Genomic DNA, 21,739 nt, shown 5'->3' with positions numbered 1-21,739 from the left:
TCCCCAGCCCAGGCCCAAACGTCCCTTTCCTAGGAGACTTTCCCTTCAGTTCCGGTCCTTTCGTCAGTTCACCCAACCGGGCTACTCCTCTCAACAGGACCGTACCACAACGCAGAGGGCCAGACGTAAGCCATCCTTTAGGCCCACCCCCAACTGGCCCGCAAAGGGTCTCTCCACCAAGCCCTCGGGATCCAGATCACGATCCAATAGATTTTCTACAGCATGACGGGTCACCCCCACCTGGGACCTCTCCCAGGGTGGGCGGCCGTCTACTTCTGTTCCAAGACGCTTGGGTCTCGGCGATAGAAGACTCTTGGGTCGAGGAGATTGTGACCTCCGGCTACAAAATCGAATTCAACACCATGCCAGGAACACGATTTCTCAGATCCCGACCCCCGCAACCACCATCTCTGCTTCCAGGCTTCCTTCAGGCCATTGCCTCCCTTTGGCACTTGGGAGTCATAGTACCCGTCCCCTTTCAAGAAAGGTTTTCTGTTTTTTACTCCAATATTTTCGTTATTCCAAAAAAAGACGGCTCACTGCGTCCGATCCTGGACCTCAAACAGCTAAACCGACAAGTACGTATCCGTCACTTTAGAATGGAGTCCTTCAGGTCTGTAATCGCCTCTATGGAAACCGAGGAATATCTATGTTCAGTGGACATTCAGGATGCGTATCTCCACATCCCGATCTGTTCATCACATCAGAAGTTCCTTCGTTTTGCCTTCCAGAGCGCACATTACCAGTTCACTTCCCTCCCCTTCGGGCTTGCCTCCTCCCCAAGGGTTTTCACGAAGGTAATGGCGACGGTTATGGCCATTCTAAGAGCCAGAAGGATTGTAGTTATCCCCGACCTCGACGACCTGTTGATCAAAGGCCCCACGTTCAAGGAATGTCTCTCCAGCCTCCAGATCACCTTAAACACGCTCTCTCGGTTAGGCTGGCTGATCAACACAGACAAATCCTCCTTGGTCCCATCTCAACGGGTGACTTTTCTGGGAATGCAGTTCGACACAACCCTTGCCCGGGTCCTTCTTCCAAGAGAAAAGGTAAACTCTCTCCGCCTGGGGATCCACCTTCTCTCCAACCCAAGTCCACACTCTCTTCGGCTATGCATGAGTGTCCTGGGGAAGATGGTGGCTGCTATGAAAGCAGTACTGTTTGCCCAATTCCATACCCGGCCTCTTCAACTAGCCCTTCTGTCAGCATGGGACAAGAACCCATCGTCTCTGGATCGACGTATCACGTTACCTCTTCAGGTGAGAAGGTCATTGACATGGTGGACTCTCCTCTCTTCTTTCAGACCCGGGAGATCGTTCCTACCGCTTCGCTGGCAGGTGGTCACGACCGATGCCAGTCTCATCGGTTGGGGGGCAGTCTTTCTCCACCACACGGTACAGAGCCGGTGGACTCCCCACGAGGTCTCCCTACCGATCAACATCTTGGAGATCAGGGCAATTTACCTGGTGTTAAGTCACTGGCAGGATCTTCTAGCAGGGTTCCCAGTCCACGTACAATTGGACAACGCCACGGCTGTGGCGTACTTAAACCATCAAGGAGGAACGCGCAGCAAGTCCGTCTTCAAAGAAGTGGCAAGAGTTCTTGTTTGGGCCAAAAAGACGGTTCCGGCAATTTCAGCAGTCCACATTCCGGGGATAGACAAATGGGCTGCCGACTTCCTCAGTCGGCAGGGCCTTGCCTCAGGAGAATGGTCTCTTCATCCCGAGGTGTTTCAGCAGATTTGCTTACGGTGGGGCACGCCGGACGTCGACCTCATGGCGTCTCGGTTAAACCACAAAGTACCATGGTTTAATTCCATGGTCTCAGTTCCAGCTGCCCTATCTCTTTCCCCCTCTACCATTGATCCCTCGAGTCGTCAAGAAGATCAAGACAGAGGGAGTACTGGTAATCCTAATAGCACCAGACTGGCCCAGACGGGTCTGCAACGCGGAGCTAGTAAACCTGCTCGTCGACTCACCCTGGTGACTACCAGACCGTCCAGATCTCCTCTCTCAGGGTCCTATCCTTCATCAGAGTTCGAGTTCTCTGAATTTAATGGCATGGCCGTTGAGGCCGCAGTGTTAAGGAAGGCGGGTTTTGCTGACAATATCATTCAGACCTTAATTAGCGCCAGAAAACCCGCAACCTCACCCATATATCACAGAACCTGGAGAGCCTTCTTTCGTCACTGTGAGGGAGATCAGCTAGCTCCCATGTCTTTTTCGTTACCGGTCATCCTGGCCTTTCTTCAGTCTGGCCTAGAGGCGGGTCTCTCCTTAAGCACCCTCAAAGGTCAAGTGTCGGCCTTGTCCATCCTCTTCCAACGTAACTTGGCTGCCCAGCCTCAGGTCAAGACTTTTCTACAGGGGGTGGGGCACCTGGCGCCGCCTCATCACCCCCTAGTGGATCTATGGGACCTTAATATGGTCCTAACCGTCCTCCAACAGCCTCCGTTCGAACCCATTCAGGACATCTCAGCCTCTCTTCTCTCCTGGAAGGTGGCTTTTCTGGTGGCTGTTACCTCGATTAGGAGGGTTGCGGAGCTCGCAGCCCTCTCATGTCGGTCGCCCTTTCTGGTCTTTCACCAAGACAAAGTAGTGCTCAGGCCGAGCCCTTCCTTTTTGACCAAGGTAGTTTCCTCCTTCCACATCAATGAGGACATTGTTTTGCCTTCTTTCTGCCCGGCTCCGCGGCATCCATTGGAAAAATCTCTGCATAAACTGGATCTGGTCAGAGCTCTACGCTTGTACCTTTCTAGAACAGCTTCCTTTCGGCGTTCGAACGCCCTCTTTGTCATTCCTGAGGGGCATCGCAAGGGTCTTCTTGCTTCCAAGTCAACCATCGCCCGATGGATATGTTCAACCATTTTGGAGGCATATCGCGTCTCAGGCAAACCTCCCCCTCCGGGGGTAAGGGCTCACTCCACTCGGGCGGTGGGGCCTCTTGGGCGATTCGCCATCAGGCTTCGGCTTCACAATTCTGTAAGGCCGCAACCTGGTCTTCTCTGCATACCTTTTCAAGGTTTTACAAGGTCCACACTTACTCCTCGGCTGACGCCAATCTTGGACGGAAGGTTCTGCAAGCTGCAGTTGCCCGCAGTCTGACTTAGTTTGTGGCCATCTTGGTTCTCCCACCCTAGGGACTGCTTTAGGACGTCCCATGGTCCTATGCCCCCCAATGAAGGGATAAAGAAAGAGGGATTTTTGGTACTCACCATAAAATCTCTTTCTTGGAGCCTTCATTTGGGGACACAGCACCCTCCCTGAGCTTGTTCATATGTTCCTCCAGTTGGCCCCGTTGGGCATCCAGTTTGTTTTTCTCTGAGGTGCCCCATTGGGCATTGTATATTTGTTTACGTTATGGTTTCTCCTACTTCTTTACTCACTAACTGATGAGCTTAATGCCTGTAGGCAGGTGTATACTGCAGAGGAGGAGCTATTTTCTTTTTTTGCCTAGTGTCAACCTCCTAGTGACAACAGCATGCACCCATGGTCCTGTGTCCCCCAATGAAGGCTCCAAGAAAGAGATTTTACGGTGAGTACCAAAAATCCCTCTTTATTCCTCCTGCGAGCTGCCAGCTTCCAGTCATACAGTGTGGTTACAGACATTGTTCACAGCACTGAGTGCAGCCGCTGTTGGCTCACCCTGGGAGTGACTGACAGCCAGCTGTGCCAACAGCATCAGTGCTGACCTCGCTGTCAGTCAGTACCAAGGAGTACTTACATCCGCTACTCTCAGTTCTGTAAGGGATGATTGTAGCCACGCCAGCACGCCTGTATGACTGGAAGCTGGCAGCTCCCAGGAAAAATAAAGTTCATTTTCTCCTGAGTGCCACACTTTCAGTACTGTGGCTGGGCATTTTCACAACACTATTAACAAAGCTCCATTGATGTAAAAATGAAAATTTATGGGTCTCGGAAAATGGCTTCAGAAAACACATTTTCTTACCACATTCAGATTTTTTTTTAAAGCCACTTAAATAGTAAAAAAAAATCTGTGCATTTTGTACCACCTTAATCGTACTGAATTGTAGAATTATGTTTCCAGGCCACTTTTACCGCACAATTAACGCAGTAAAAATAATACCCTAAAACCAATGGGGAAATTGTATTGTTTTCACCATTATACCACACTTGCCACTAGGGGTTGCTACTAGGTACTAACCATGCAGGGTGTCAGAACTTTTGTATTGGCCCATTTTCCTTTTTGTAATTTTTAAAATGTAAAAAAATGAGATTTTTTTTTTTGCCTAAAATAGAAAATAAACATATCATCTTTAACTTTAGGCCTTTTATAGATCATTTAATCTTCAACTTGCTTAACTGTTCCCAATAACAGTAATTTTGACCAGGGGTGCCCAAACTTTGACATGCCACGGCACATCCCAGAACTGTGTTTGCTTTTTTTTGCTGCTGCATCACACTGTTGACTAATGTGCAGTCTGTGATCTATTAGTATACCCAAGTCTTTTTCACTCATGCTGTTGCTTAGTTCTATTCTTCGCATTCTGTAGATGTAATTTTTTTTTTCTTGCCCAGATGTAGAATCGTACATTTCTCCCTGTTAAATACTATTGTTCAAGCTTGTCTAGATCCTTCTGAATCCTTTCTCTGTCTTCTCTAGTGTTAGCTATCCCTCCTCGCCTTGCATCGTCTGCAAATTTCATTAATTTACCTTCAATTCCCTTATCTAGACCATTATTTAAAAATGTTGAACAACACAGGGCCCAGGGCAGAGCCTTGTGGTACCCCATTTGAAACACTCTTCCAGTTGGATGTGCAACCATTTATTACCACTCTTTGGGTACGATCATTGAGTCAGTTATGAATCCACCTAACCGTAGCCTTATGGGGAGGAGTGGCCAGAGGCAGAATGGACGACAGAAATGGTGATGTTATCACTTTAACCCCTTTCTGACGTATGACCTAATATTACGTCATGGTGACCTGGGCCAATTGGACCAATGACATATTATTAGGTCATATGGCGATCGCGCCCGCACACAAGCGGTGCGGGGCGATCGCAGCCGGGTGTCATCTGATAGTTAATGGGCAGCACGGTGGCACAGTGGTTAGCACTAACTCTAAGGAGAGAGCCATCACATGTATGATGAATCTTAAAGTGTCGTGGCAGGGTTTTGAGTGTTGATGTGTCCATGTGGTCCGATGCTGCATTGATGCCCAAAATATGCTCCCGGATACGCAACTTAAATTGTTGAGTGGTAAGGCCCACATAGATAAGCCCACATGGGCACGTAGCAAAGTAAATCACATTTTTAGTAATGCATGTGATAAACCTTGTCATATTATAGGTCTTAGTACCACTCGAAAAATGTACTACAAATGTACCACTAAAAATGTGATTTACTTTGCTACATGCCCATGTGGGCTTATCTCTGTGGGCCTCACCACTCGACAATTCAAGCTGCGTATCCGGGAGCATATTTTGGGCATCAATGCAGTATCGGACCACATGGACACATCAACACTCAAAACCCTGCCACGACACTTTAAGATTCATCATAAATGTGATGGCTCTCTCCTTAGAGTTAGAGGGATTGACTCTTTAATGACTAATATACAGAGAGGTAAAATAAGTAAAAAATTAGCACAACTAGAATCCCGTTGAATATGGACACTTAATACACTCCATCCCAACGGTTTAAATGAAAATATAAGTTTTGCGCCCTTTCTGTGTTCACCCATCACTGTGTCTATGATACATGTCCATCTGGCTGTGCATAGATTGTTTTTAATGTTGTTGTTTTTATTACTATTTTAATTATTATACTCATCATATCTATTGTAGGATATCATGTGTACGTCTAGGCCTTTGGACTTTGAGTGTTTCCGCCACATTAAGTTTGGACCTTTGAGTCGTGATTGACATCCATGCATATTATGCCGTTTATATCCATATATTTTTTGAATGTCTTGTTTGATTTGAATTGAATATTGTATTACCGGTTTCTTACTTCTATTGATTATCTCTAACTGTATTGATGAGTGCTTGGTATACATTGTATTGGTCTCATACACACAATTGATTTTTGAATATTGCTTGTTATATATATATTGGGATGCTAACGATATAGACAGATGTGAGATATTGATATCATAACCTATATACTATTTGTATTTTTTCTTTACATGTTATGTACAATCCCTGTACTTCCTGTTGTGGGGGATATATATGTTTATATGGTACTATTTTGATATATCTGATTTAGTGCCTTTGATGTAAGTGGTTATGTGGATAAGAATTCACAGCTACTTCTCTTTTTCATACTAGCAATTGTAGCGGGTCTGGGAGGCGGAACCTCTGAGCAACTTATACAAGGGGGCGGTCCTTGTAAGGAAGCGGGTGGCGACCAGGGAAGACAGGCAGGTAGTCACAGCAGGTGACCGGGACAGTCTCTGGGTAAACGGGCAGGAGGTCACAGCAAGTGACCGGGGCAGTCTCTGGGTAAACGGGCAGGAGGTCACTGCAAGTGACCGGGACAGTCTCTGGGTGAACGGGCAGGAGGTCACGGCAAGTGACCGGGACAGTCTCTGGGTAAAGAGTAGGTACGACCTGTGACGGCTGAGCCTCCAGGTAGGCTAGCAGGCAGATGGCAGATGTGTGCTCCCAGGTGAGCAGGCGAGAGTCTCTGGATAAGCAGGTGGTCACAGCATGTGACGGCGGAGCCTCCAGGTAGGCTAACAGGCAGGTAGCAGATGAGTACTCCCAGGTGAGCGGGCAAGAGTCTCTGGACTGGCAGGTGCTTACAGCACGTGATGGCGGAGCCTCCAGGTAGGCTAGCAGACAGGTAGCAGATGAGCGCTCCCAGGTGAGCGGGCAAGAGTCTCTGGACTGGCAGGTGGTCACAGCACGTGACGGCGGAGCCTCCAGGTAGGCTAGCAGACAGGTAGCAGATGAGCGCTCCCCGGTGAGCGGGCAAGAGTCTCTGGACTGGCAGGTGGTCACAGCACGTGACGGCGGAACCTCCAGGTAGGCTAGCAGGTGGGCGCTCCCAGGTGAGCGGGCAAGCTGGTCCATAGACAGACTGACAGGTGTCGGAAGGCAGACCGTCGGACCTCAGGCTAGCAAGCAGGTAAGCGCATAACAGGCAGGAATCAGACAGCAATCTGGCAGGAAGCTGGCAGGTAACTGGAAACGGGACCTGAGGGCTGAAGCAGAGTAGTGAACAGTGCAACAACATTGCTCGGGCACCTCCATTTTGGAGGAGGTGCCTTATATATGGTGAAGTCCTCCGGCCATTGGCCGAGGACTCCTTAGGACGGCGCGCGCGGCCCCTTTAAGAGGGGGGGAGCGCACGCGCCCTAAGCACCGTGGCCGGAAGGAGCGCGCGCTGCCAGCAGAGCGGGAGGAGGACGCCGGGCTCGGAGCGGAGAGGTGAGGGGAACAGCGTCCCTGCCTAGCAGAGGGCAGGGACGCCGACGCTACAGCAATCACACCTCACCTGCCTCATCAGGTCCCTGCCGTCTTTCCGTTTCTCTCTGTGCCTCCTGACGTCAGGTCACATGACACGGACGCCGGCTGGCATCGCGGTTACCGCGGTGATTAATGCGTCACTTCTGGACCGCGACGTCACACGCTACCCTTATTTAAACAGCTGCTACCTATAGTCAATATGCCCCCTGACTAAGGCTTCCGAAACGCGCGTTGGGGCGGCCGCGCGGCAGTTTGGAGCATATACCGACCCCCTCCATTATCATCATTTCAGGCTTCTGCTTGACATTGGTAAGCCTTGACTTGTATGGGTATACATATGGACCAGTGCTAATAGCAATAACTCGCTTTATAAGCAATTTACTTTATAATGATTGATCAGTATGTGGTTATATGTAGCCTTGCACATACTGTAGTGGTTCAATATTACCCTTAGAAGTGATATACAATATTAAGATCAATTTATATTTGCTCACTCCTATACCTATTATATCTACCGATTACCGTATGTGCAGGGGGAATATATAGTCATATGAATCATATTTTTGTATTTACTGTATCTACAGTTTTTATTATGTATCCTTAGTGCTGCTTTCCTCTATGCACAGCCTTTGTATTGTGCTCTGTTCACTTCCATGCCCTGTGATTGATTGTTTTGATACTAATTAAGATTTATGTAATTTTATTGTATGGCCTTTAGATCGTTCCTTTTTGGTTTTGTTGGTAATGTTTTGTGCTATTGGCCATTATATTTAGTCCTACTATATAGTAGAATCCTAATATGGTAATATTGTGATTGATATATGAGATACAGTACAGACCAAAAGTTTGGACACACCTTCTCATTTAAAGATTTTTCTGTATTTTCATGACTTTGAAAATTGTACATTCACACTGAAGGCATCAAAACTATGAATTAGCACATGTGGAATTATATACTTAGCAAAAAAGTGTGAAACAACTGAAAATATGTCATATTCTAGGTTCTTCAAAGTAGCCACCTTTTGCTTTGATGACTGCTTTGCACACTCTTGGCATTCTCTTGATGAGCTTCAAGAGGTAGTCACCGGAAATAGTCTTCCAACAATCTTGAAGGAGTTCCCAGAGATGCTTAGCACTTGTTGGCCCTTTTGCCTTCACTCTGCGGTCCAGCTCACCCCAAACCATCTCGATTGGATTCAGATCTGGTGACTGTGGAGGCCAGGTCATCTGGCGTAGCACCCCATCACTCTCCTTCTTGGTCAAATAGCCCTTACACAGCCTGGAGGTGTGTTTAGGGTCATTGTCCTGTTGAAAAATAAATGATGGTGCAACTAAATGCAGACCGGATGGAATAGCATGCCGCTGCAAGATGCTGTGGTAGCCATGCTGGTTCAGTATGCCTTCAATTTTGAATAAATCCCCAACAGTGTCACCAGCAAAGCACCCCCACACCATCACACCTCCTCCTCCATGCTTCACGGTGGGAACCAGGCATGTAGAGTCCATCCGTTCACCTTTTCAGCATCGCACAAAGACACGGTGGTTGGAACCAAAGATCTCAAATTTGGACTCCTCAGACCAAAGCACAGATTTCCACTGGTCTAATGTCCATTCCTTGTGTTGTTTAGCCCAAACAAGTCTCTTCTGCTTGTTTCCTGTCCTTAGCAGTGGTTTGCTAGCAGCTATTTTACCATGAAGGCCTGCTGCACAAAGTCTCCTCTTAACAGTTGTTGTAGAGATGTGTCTGCTGCTAGAACTCTGTGTGGCATTGACCTGGTCTCTAATCTGAGCTGCTGTTAACCTGCGACTTCTGAGGCTGGTGACTCGGACAAACTTATCCTCAGAAGCAGAGGTGACTCTTGGTCTTCCTTTCCTGGGGCGGTCCTCATGTGAGCCAGTTTCTTTGTAGCGCTTGATGGTTTTTGCAACTGCACTTGGGGAGACTTTCAAAGTTTGCCCAATTTTTCGGACTGACTGACCTTCATTTCTTAAAGTAATGATGGCCACTCGTTTTTCTTTACTTAGCTGCTTTTTTCTTGCCATAATATAAATTCTAACAGTCTATTCAGTAGGACTATCGGCTGTGTATCCACCTGACTTCTGCACTACACAACTGATGGTCCCAACCCCATTTATAAGGCAAGAAATCCCACTTATTAAACCTGACAGGGCACACCTGTGAAGTGAAAACCATTTCCGGTGACTTCCTCTTGAAGCTCATCAAGAGAATGCCAAGAGTGTGCAAAGCAGTCATCAAAGCAAAAGGTGGCTACTTTGAAGAACCTAGAATATAAGACATATTTTCAGTGGTTTCACACTTTTTTGTTAAGTATATAATTCCACATGTGTTAATTCATTGTTTTGAAGCCTTCAGTGTGAATGTACAATTTTCAAATTCATGAAAATACAGAAAAATCTTTAAATGAGAAGGTGTGTCCAAACTTTTGGTCTGTACTGTACATATTGCTCTTTTTACTACTGTTCCTATGAATTTCATCCTTCGCTTTTGAATGACAGGTCACTGATCCGTCAGTGACCTGCCTCCTATTTTAACCCCTTTATGACGAGGTCAGTAATAGTGCATAGCTGCACCCTGGGCCTTATGGACCAGCTATGGATTACGCATCACAGGATCGCGCCCGCACACAGGGTGCGGGGCGATCGCCGCCGGGTGTCAGCTGATTGTCACAGCTGACACCCAGTGCTATGTGCTGGGAGTGGTCCCTCACCGCTCCCAGCACATTAACCCCCGAAGTCGATCGCAGCATTCCGGTGGCAAGGGGAGGTAAGCGCTGCTTACTCACCTCTTCTTCGGCGTCCCACGCTGTCTGTGCCTGGTCCCGGTGGTCATGATGACATCCAGGTCACCAGACCGCAGGAAGTTAGGGTTAGGGTTGTGCTAGTGTTGGGGTTGTATTAGGGTTGGGGTTAGGGTTGTGTTGGGATTTTTTCAAAAGTAAAAAAAAAAAATGACGACCATATGGCGACTAGTGTTGAGCGCAAGTGCTCGCTACTTGAGTTTGCATTAGGTGCTCGGGTATGCACCGAGTATAGCGGGTGCTCGAGTGATATGCTCGGGTCTCTGCCCCATATGTTTTGCATCTGTTATACAGCCCAAAAAAACTTGTGGGGATTGCCTGCCATGCATGAGCGATACCCTCATGTTTTTTTTTGGGTGTCTAACAACCGTGAAAAATACGGGGCTGGGATTCGAGCATGTCACTTGAGCACCCACGAAACTTGGTGCATACCCAAGTACCCGATGCAAACTCAAGTAGCGAGCACTTGCGCTCAAGACTAATGACAACTTATTCAATATGATGACCTAATGTTATCAATTTCTGTGTCGTACCTCTTGGTTCAAAATGTTCACTATACCCCTTAATAAAATCCTTGAGGGGTGTAGTTTCCAAAATGGGGTCACTTGTGGGGGGTTTCCACTGCTTAGGCACATCAGGGGCTCCCCAAACGCAACATGGTGTCCGCTAATTATTCAAGCAAATTTTACATTCAAAAAGTCAAATGGTATTCCTTCCCTTCCGAACCCTGCCCTCAGGAGAAATTGAACAACAAATTGCATGGTGCAATTTCTCCTGTTACCCTTATGAAAATGCAAAATTGAAGGCTGAAAAACATTTTTGTGCGAAAAATGTGAACATTTTATTTTTATGTCTCAATTTTGTGTGTACTCACCACATGCCTAGATAAGTTCCCTGAGGGGTCTAGTTTCCAAAATGGTGTCAATTGTGGGGGGTTTCCACTGTGTAGGCACATCAGGGGCGTCTCAAACGCAACATGGCGTCATCTAATTATTCAAGCAAATTTTACATTCAAAAAGTCAAATGGCGCTCCTTCCCTTCCGAAACCTGCCGTGCGCCCAATCAGTGCTTTCCCCCACATATGGGATATCTGCGTGCTCAGGAGGAATTGCACAACAAATTTTGAACAAAAAAATGTGAAACAACTGAAAATATGTCTTATATTCTAGGTTCTTCAAAGTAGCCACCTTTTGTTTTGATGACGGCTTTGCACACTCTTGGCATTCTCTTGATGAGTATATGTTAAGTATATAATTCCACATGTGTTAATTGATAGTTTTGATGCCTTCAGTGTGAATGTACAATTTTCATAGTCATGAAAATACAGAAAAATCTTTAAATGAGAAGGTGTGTCCAAACTTTTGGTCTGTACTGTATCTCTCTGATTTAAGGCATGAAAATTCAAATTTTGAAAATTGTGACATTTTCAAAATTTTTGCCAAATTTCCAATTTTTTCACAAATAAACACAAGTCATATCGAAGAAATTTTACCACTTTCATGAAGTACAATATGTCACAAAAAAACAATCTCAGAATCAGGGGGATCGATCCGTTAAAGCGTTCCAGAGTTATTACCCCTGGGGGGTAAAGGGGTTAAATACTTTATTTTGTGTCCAAAAAAACATTAGGTCTCCCACAAAATGGTGCCGGCGGCGCATGCACGGTCGCATTTGCAAGTCTATGCTAATTCTCAATCTGGGCATGCACCGCCCACCGTGCCCAGATTATGTGCGCGATGTTTGCAGTCTCCTGTTCTGTGCGGCCTCCTGTTCTGCGCGCTTCCGCAATATTTAAATTAGAAGGCAGATAACTGACGGATCAATGACCTATCATTCAAAAAGGAGGCAGACGGAGGGGCCAGAGCAACAAGAAAAGAGACTGCCCATAATGCAGCCCCATAGTCCTGCCCCGATGCACGAATACATGATTACTGCAAAATTTTAAACACTCATTACACAATAACCACAAAACGGATTTCTTCACCGCAGGCATAATTTTAATCAGTATTACAGCACTAATACGGCGCTGTCTGTAGCTTACATAGCAAAATCCTGCTGACAGGTTCTTTTTACTGATTAGTAATGTCTGTATTTGGTATTGTGAAATTCCCTTTACCTTCTTTACCTGCTTTCCCTCAACTGATACTTATCTCTTTATGTACTAATGGAGGAAAGTTAATGACAGGTGTCATCACATCCCCAGCACCTGAACTGCAGGCTTATTGTTATACTCTATAGTGATCCATTTCTAGAGATGTCATTCTCTGAAATGTCTATTGTAGCAGAAGGGAAAAACTAAAAGTATAATTAGTGCACACTACCTGTGAAGAGTCTTATGGGCGGCCGTAGTGTCCTCAGGAGTCATGCAATCCTGGCTTGATTGTTATCATGTGGCCAGTTTTGCCTATTATTATTTTTTTATGCCTAAATAACCTCGTAGGACCTTTTTTTTCACATGACAACTTGTAGATTTTTTTTGGGAAACTATTTGAAGGTACAGTTAATACTTAACTTATATTATTTTTATCTTAAATTGCTAAGTCCATACCTTGTGCAATTCTGTCATTGGTTACTTTTCTTTTACATTTACCATAATTACCTAAAAACTTTATAGTATGCGTTATTACAAGTTCAAAGATACTTAATATGTGTATCATTTTATTCTTTTTCCATTGATTTACTTAATTGTAACCTTCTTTTATTGTTTTTAACATTTTTTTCCTCTATATGATGTGATATATAAATTGCATCTGTTAGGGAATACCTAAGGTATGTACTAGAAGGAGTTATTACTGGAGAGCTTTGGTATGTTTAAAACTTCAGCAACTCTGATGGCAATGCAACGGCTGGTAGTGAGGTGACATAGGGTGCTCCCTCCATGTGACAGCACCGGTATTTGCATTAATGGTAGTGCAGAAAAGATTAAACGTTTTGGGATGAACTTTTCTCAGGATTGTAGATTCTGTGATCTCGTGAGTTTTGCTAATTAGATGCCACAATCAATAATGACTGTGGAACCTAAGGAGTTTGACAGACGGATGAGGTTATCATGTCAGTAGGCAACCTAATAAACAAGGATATGTTTTTTAGGCTGCGCGAGTTTTACAAATGCATTGGAATACCAGGCATTACTAAGCATTAGGCTAGGTGCAGACGACCAAAAAAAAATGTCTCCATCTTCTACATTGTGTCAGTGCGTGGAAATCGGACTTCACTTTGATGTCATCCGAGTGCAGTCTGATGTTTTCAATTCACTTATTAACTTGCATGGCCGAGTGCGATCCGAATATCGAATCAAACTTGGGCATGCAGCGATCAGACTCATGCATGGCCCCATAGAATAACATTATTCTCAGTACGATCTGATGATTTGTTGGCTCGCACTCGGACCAAAACTATGGCCATGTGCACGAGCCCGTAGTCATCTGCTAAAGAGATTGTAGGTTCAAGACACCTATTTGGATATAAAATATAAAAAAGTATTTTGGTTTCTAATAATGTTGAAAATATTTCCTGTGTTTTTTTTCCATCTCCCAAATGCTCAAAAATGTATAAATGTACAATATTTCTTAACCTCCAAAAATAATCCAATGTGCTGCTAAAGTTGCTGGAAAAATAATTTGTTAAAAAAATTTGCCTCTCAAAATGTGTCTATGCAATTTGGTCATTCAGTGGTCTACCTGGGTTTCCCTCAGTCAACCTCAATATAACTAACTCTGTTCTGCTAAACTATAGACAGGAAGTCAATGAAAAATTCAATTTTAGTGGATCTCCTCTGTGGCTGATGAATATAATCCCTACCTTCACATTACATTACATGTCCTAATGTGATTCCTTTATTATACAGTGGGGAAAATAAGTATTTGATGCACTGCCGATTTTGCAAGTTTTTCCACCTACAAAGAACGGAGATGTCTGTCATTTTTATCGTAGGTACACTAGACCTGTGAGAGACAGAATCTAAAAATAAAAACCAGAAAATCACATTGTATGATTTTTAAATAATTAAATTGAATTTTATTGCATGAAATAAGTATTTGATCACCTACCAACCAGCAAGAATTCTGGCTCTCACAGACCTGTTAGTTTTTCTTTAAGAAGCCCTACTACTCTGTACTCATTACCTGTATTAACTGCACCTGTTTGAACTCATTACTTGTATAAAAGACACCTGTCCACACACTCGATCACACTTCAACCTCTCCACCATGGCCCAGACCGAAGAGCTGTCTAAGGACACCAGGGACAAAATTGTTGACTTGCACAAGGCTAGAATGGGCTATAGGACAATAGGCAAACAGCTTGATGAGAAGGCAACAACTGTTGGCACAATTATTAGAAAATGGAAGAAACACAAGTTGACTGTCAATCTTTCTTGGTCTGGGGCTCCATGCCAGATCTCACCTCTTGGGGTAAGGATGATTCTGAGAAAGGTCAGGAATCAGCCCAGAACTACCCGGGAAGACCTGGTCAATGACCTGAAGAGAGCTGGGACCACAGTCTCAAACATTACCGTTGAAAACACACTACGCTGTCCTGGATTAAAATCCTGCAGGGCATGCTAGGTCCCCCTGCTCATACCAGCACATGTCCAGGCCCGTTTGAAGTTTGCCAATGACCATCTGGACGATCCAGAGACGGCATGGGAGAAGGTCAAGGTCAGATGAGATCAAAATAGAACTTTTTGGTATCAACTCCACTTGTCTTGTTTGAAGGAAGAAGAAGGATGAGCATGTCCCCAAGAACACTGTTCCAACCGTGAAGAATGGTGGGGGAACATCATAATTTTGGGGTGCTTTTCTGCAAAGGGGACAGGACAACTGCACCGTATTGAAGGTAGGATGGATGGGGTCATATTTCGCGGGATTTTGGCCAACAACCTCCTGCCCTCATTAAGAGCATTGAAGATGGGTCGTGGCTGGGTCTTCCAGCATGACAATGACTCGAAACACACAGCCAGGTCAACGAAGGAGAGGCTTCGTAAGAAGCATTTCAAGGTCCTGGAGTTGGCTAGCCAGTCTCCAGACCTGAACTCAATAGAAAATCTTTGGAGGGAGCTGAAACTCAATGTTTCCCAGCGACAGCCCCGAAACCTGAAAGATCTGGAGAAGATCTGTATGGAGGAGTGGGCCAAAATCCCTGCTACAGTGTGTGTAAACTTGATCAAGAACTGCAGGAAACGTCTGACCTCTGTAATTGCAAACAAAGTATCAAATACTTATTTCATGCAATAAAATACAAATTATGTAAAAAATAAGAAAAAATAAGAAAAATGTGATTTTCTGTATCTTGTTTTAAGATTCTGTTTTTCACCGTTGCAGTGTACCTACGATAAAAATTACAGACCTCTCCATTCTTTGTAGGTGGGAAAACTTGCAAAATCGGCAGTGTATCAAATACTTATTTTCCCTACTGTATATTATAAAGTACCTTTGTAATGTAAGTACAGTCCAGCAGTCCAGTAGTATCTTTACCCAGAAGCTAGTGTGGAGCCTACTAGAACATTTATATTGTTCCTTTTTTCTCTATTGATGTTGATGGGGGAAATCATTTGCTGTCTCTGTCATGGCCCAAGTGAGATGTTGGCATTCGGACTCTTGCAACATATGGTCCTTGATATATAGAGGTGCTCCCTTTGATAAAACATAATAAACAAGCTAAAATAGTAAGTCATATTTGTTAGCGCAGAACAAGAAGAAATGAATCCAGATATTGTACAGAGAGTCTTACTACATCACAATCTAAGACTTTAAACCTGACATTCCCCTGGGATATTTATCCTGGCTTGACCAGTTCCTGTCTGACTGGTTATTATGGTTCACTCTAGTGAGATGATGAATCCCTTTCTCTGAAAAGTGACACTTTATCCACTGAAGTTCCATCTCCTTGGAGTTATTTCAGAGGCTAAAATAAATGAGGTGTCTGGTCAGTGTGTCATGCCCTGTGACCTCTACCATCATTAATCAAATTAGATCTGATTGGTTACAGTAATGGTCGAACTCCATGCTTATCCTTCAAGAAAAATTTTTGTTTTTAGAATAAAACAAATCTATTTTCTTAAACATTAGTTGTTTTTTTATGCAAAAATATAATTTTTGTTAAGCTGATGAAGAGTGTACATAGTATGTATTAAGAAAAGTTCAAAATATGCTTCGACTCCCACACTACTTTTGAGTAGGATTATAAATTGTGCATTTTCGTGACAGTATTTTATTAGTTTAAATATATTTTATAAGGTTTATAGCCACCTAAATCTGTGTAGTCATACATGCAAGAGTTGACATATACTGTGTGTATATATATATATATATATATATATATGTGTATGCATGTATATATGTAGGGCAATTCATACGGACAAGTAACATTTTTCAAATTAGCTCTGTGCTAGAAGAAATAAGACTATCTCACACAGTAACTTTTCTTCTACAAGAGATCTAATTTGCATACTTTTTCCCATGGAGCATTGCCTGTAAGATTCCATGTTCAGCTGCTCTTTTTAAGGGGAGACGGTACTTATCCGATATAATAAAATCAGCAGAGTACGATGCAGTCAAAATGTAGGTTTTCAGTTTCATCAGTATCTGAACACTGTCATTTTACCCCGAGAGACTGCAAGCGGCTCTCACTGGGGTTCTGGCTCCCTTTGTTCACAGAAGCGAGCCGCCTCTTTTTGCTGGATCGGAACTACTGCGTAGGAGCATAGCATAAAAGGGGTTGTCCATTACTCGTGACATGATATTGTGTCATGTGCCGGCTGCAGCCAATGAGTAATCGCTCGTTAGCTAGAGCTTTTACTGTTTCATCAGATCGGACAGAATAATGATGAGCTGCAGCTGACGAGCGACTTCTCATTGGCTACAACCAGCACATGACACAATATCACGACACCACCGGGAACAGCGCCGCCGACATTGCTAGAACGGCACTACTGTAATAGATGAGTATACACCGTTATTATTTTAATACAGGTTCTGAATTGACTGGGCTGAATTTGTGCAGTAGTGGACATTACTTTTAAGGGTTTTCTAGATAGTGATGTCTGTTGTCATATGGTTGCCCAGTACCAACCAACAGTTTGATCCATAGAGATGTACAACTGTGAAAGGTATTAGCAAAATCAGTTAATAATTGATCTTAACATGTATTTGTCTTTTTTTTGTTAAAAGCCTAAATCTGGAAGTAGCCCCTTGCTCGTTGTTGGCTATGAGGATGGCTCAATAGCCCTATGGAATGTCTTAGAGCACAGATTGCTGAGTAGACATATATTCCACAAGGAGCCTGTTATGAGCCTTGACTTTGATTGTGACAGTGCTAGAGGGGTCTCAGGATCGTCTGAGAATATATTGAATGTCTTGGGCCTTGATGAACAGCAGGACCTCAAGGTAAGAAGTTCTGTGTTGATGCTTCCTTCCATAATTAAAATAGCAAATGCTTAAACAATTAGTATTCATTAGTCAACTATTCACTGACTGGCTTTTGGTTCAAAGGTCCAGGAACAGTTGTTTTTATGTATGTTTTTCTTTACATGTCTACTCATTTTACATATTGTATAGGCCCCCATACTAATTAGAAAAAGGTTGGCGGAACCCACCTATATTGGTGGGTTTGGTTGACCATCTATTGTGCATGGGGACCTTCTGCCTAATCTATCAGAGGACAAAAGGATTGAATTTTTACAATTTACGTTGCCTGATCCTTTTGTTCTGCAGGCACATAAGAATCTGCCAGCTGATTTTTAGGCTATGTTCACACATCATGGTTTTTTTGGGGTCAATTTTCTGCAGCAAAACCTGATCTTCAAGGCCATTTTGTTTAGGCTTTTTCTTGCAGTTTTGGTGATTTTTCAATGTGTTTTTGGTGCATTTCTTCAGCTTTTTTTTCACTGTCCTCCTGTCTCTTTTTATGCATGTATATAAAGTTCTGTGAAAAAAAGAACCCCATTCTATTTTGGCATAAAAAACGCTGATACAAATTTTGATGCGTTTTTGATGCATTTTTTCAGTGTTTTTTTCACCACCCATTACTTCCTATGGGTGAAAAACCGCTGAAAGAAGTGACATGCTCTATTTTCCAAAAAACCATGCAAGGCACAAAATCCTGAACAAAAAAAAAACCATGATGTGTGAACAGAGAATTCTGGTTTCTCATAGACTTTGCTGGTACTGCAAAAGGCAGCTGAAAATTTGCATAAAAACTGCATAAAAAAAACGCTGAAAAAACCATGATGTGTGAATATAGCCTTACGCTGCTCTCTCCATAAAGACAACAGAACTGAGCAGAGCGTTCCTGTGTATAAGGTAGAGTTGCAAAAGATAGTTGTCTGCTGAACAATCATTTGGTCGACACTTATTTTGAGTCTGGCCAGCTTAAAGGGATTTTGTCATCAGGATTTTGCCTCCTTATCTAAAAAGAGCATAATGTATAGACATAGAACCTAATTCCTGTGATGGTCTGCTTGATGTAGTTTTGATGGAATCAGTATTTTTTCAGCAGGAGATTATAACTAAAGGACTAGTAAACCTGCTGCCATGTAGTTTTCCATATTCATTACTACAGTGTACACTGAAAGCTGTCAAACAGTGGTGTGGGTGAAGTTATACAGGGCTCAGCATTCAGAGAACCGCTAAATGTGCAGCAGATAAAACAGTGATTTTATCAAAATGACAGCATGCAGCTCAGTAAGTGACAAATCACTAGAATAAGGGTCTCTGCCCCTATATCATGCGGCTCTCAGATGGGGTAGCAAAAACCTGGTGACAGTCTCTTTACACATAGGCACATACACATTAACCTGATTTTGCCTGCATGATAATCTAATCTAAGGTCCCTGACCCTGCTCTTACTCACCTGCCGCCATCTTCACCATTTATCACCGTCGCTCTTGTCCATCTCCAGCAGTTTGTGACATGCCAGATTGCTCCAGTGTTTGCCAAAGGTCACAACTCAATACAAGCATATGGGAGCCTTGTTCTGGCCTTCATAGACTTGCACTGAGAGCTTGTGATGTAACTTCTGGCTTCTGACCAGATGGAGCTGCGGGACCAGAGCGGCTCAGAAAATAGGTGAAGATGCTGAAGGGTGAGTATAAGACTGGGGGCAGAGACCTTAGATTAGAAGCACCACTCCAGCACTGAAAAACCCCGCTGGAGTGGTGCTTTAATAATGCCGTTTCTGTCCGTCATGTTTCTCATCTTCATCAATTACATTATGTAGGCCTCTGCACAGCTGTAAGGAAATTTGTGACATTTGATCGGTTCCATGAGGTTTATCTCATAGTTTTTACTTAAATGGTCTTAAGTGAGCATTAATAAAATAAATAGATGTTCCTCCCACATAAATGATAGGGATTGTGAGCAATTTCGGTTTTCTTTTCCCACTCATCCATTAATAATGCAAAACAGATGTGGGAATGCTGCATTCCTGGTACCTGAGCTAATGACATCATGTAGGAATCAGCACAGTTCCTCACAATTCACGTATTCCAATAAGCAACCCTTTAATAGTCTCTATGAGTGTTGAACGCCGGGCTTCAGTCCAGTTGCCGTTCTGTTAGGAAAAACCAGCAAGTATAAAGCGATCTGAATTGTATTAATGAGAAGAGCCTGCATCAGGATAGTCTCTATTAGCACTGCCTACAGCGGGCCAGTGATGTAATGCTCGGCACTGAGGAAATCCTAAAGCTGAGTCTACTGAGACATCATCTGCAGAAAAAAGAGACATTGTTTGAGAATCTGTTTTTTTGTTTTGTTTTTTATTTCTTAAGTCTCTCAAAGCACAAGAACTTGTCAATCCAGGAATTGCTGATGTCAGAATACGTCAAGACAGGAAGATTTTGGCAACAGCTGGCTGGGACTATCGTGTTCGGATTTTTGGGTGGAAGAAAATGAAACCATTAGCAGTTCTCCAATACCATTCTGCAACAGTGAACTGTGTGTCCTTCTCCGATCACATCATTCCTGAAGAAAGACTGCTGGCTGCCGGCTCAAAAGATCAGAGAATTAGCTTATGGTCAATATATTCTCAAACCTAGAAAACAACATTTTAATTCTGTGGATGTACATTTTGTTAAAAGTTGTGGCTAACCAAACAGAAGCGAAATCTCTGATTTTCTGTGGTGTGACTGGAGGCAATCAGACATTTTTTACGCAGGCCTAAAAGTCTTCACTAGTTAGTGGTACGTCTTCTCATGTAAATATATGGAAAAAAATAGATCTGCAATATGGACTGTATGGGGACTACTGATTAATTATCCCCATACAGCGTTCACTTGTAGATCATTGTAAAAGGATGTGTCACAAGCATCAATCCACGTGTTATATCAATATCAGATTATCTGCCTGTGTAAAAGGACTTGACACTGCTTTATTCTATAATGGTGTCCTGTAAATAATTATTTTTAGACTTCTTTTAACAAAACAGTTAAGTTTCTATTATCGTTATTAATGTCCCGGCAGAATTTCCTTACCATATATGTGCCAATATTAAGAAATGAAAAGTTTCCATTTTTATTTGTTCAGTTGCATGGAACGAGGATTAAAGGACTAATCTGAGAAAGCAAGAATACTTACAAGAACCCTATATCCTCCATCTTCCGACCTTAAACCAAAGGCTACCTTCTTTAGAGCCTTAGATGTGCTTGAAATGTATAGCCTTCCTGACCTTGGAGAAGCTTGTAGTGATATCAGCATCTCTGGTTAGAAAAGCATTGATATTGTTGATCATTTTTAGATGTTACATTTAGCTGGATCTGTATAGGACCCTGCAGTTATACATTGGTAGGTGATAGTAAGAGAACGTACACTGTACCAATTTTTTTACCCAAAGTTGTCACAGACCTAATATCTGTTTGGGGTCGCTGTTTTTATGTAAAATTCTTACTTCAGAAATATAGAACTGAAAATAATTTCCATCCAATTTTTCAACCTAATGTGTCAGAAAATGAGAAGAAAAATTACTAAAAAGCACAATTTCTTCACTTTATGTAGTAGAAGCCCTGAAGATAATAGAAGACTGCCAGCCGCAATGCAGCTTTTCTTATTGGCCTAGCCAGATTGGAAGCAATTATATTCCTGATTTGTTAAAGTGCTCAATGAAAGCCTTGGTTATGTAAAATCATATCTCAATATACCATTATGGTAAGATAAGGAAAATTTAAATTATAAAAAGTGTTTACTCACCCTACTGCCAAAACTTCCAATCATAACATAGCCATGCCAACTTTCATACTTCTGTTGGATTTCATTGGATAATAATGCGTTTTTAAGAATAGTGCTTAAAAGTGAACTATTACTGGCATTAGAAATAATGTAACTCTGGCAGAAAAGAGAAAAACACTGATGTGAGCAGAGCCCCTACCTGTAAAAGGGGAAGAAGGTGGACCCAGGGAACTATAGGCCGGTGAGTCTGACTTCTATACCAGGAAAGATCTTTGAACAAATTATTAAACAACATGTATGTAAGTACATGGATAAGAATGAAGTGAT

The 21,739-nt window shown here is 43.2% G+C and overlaps 1 protein-coding gene across 1 annotated transcript in view; it reads left to right on the top strand.

The window, feature by feature from the left end:
- Window positions 1-21,159, top strand: part of GNB1L (G protein subunit beta 1 like) — a 42,663-nt gene extending 21,504 nt beyond the window's left edge. Inside the window, exons 6-7 of the mRNA XM_073675395.1 lie at window positions 17,423-17,638; window positions 20,020-21,159. Coding sequence (XP_073531496.1) covers window positions 17,423-17,638; window positions 20,020-20,286 — 483 coding nt within the window. The 3' untranslated portion in view covers window positions 20,287-21,159. The remainder of the gene's footprint in view (window positions 1-17,422; window positions 17,639-20,019) is intronic.
- Window positions 21,160-21,739: the final 580 nt, after the last annotated feature.

The sequence above is a fragment of the Phyllobates terribilis genome, unplaced genomic scaffold (genome assembly GCF_046119375.1).
Source record: "Phyllobates terribilis strain yellow unplaced genomic scaffold, ASM4611937v1 Scaffold_1__5_contigs__length_1240528914, whole genome shotgun sequence".
Lineage (NCBI taxonomy): Eukaryota > Metazoa > Chordata > Amphibia > Anura > Dendrobatidae > Phyllobates > Phyllobates terribilis.
Note: the sequence above shows the minus strand (reverse complement) of the source record. Positions and strands in the feature narration are given on the sequence as shown.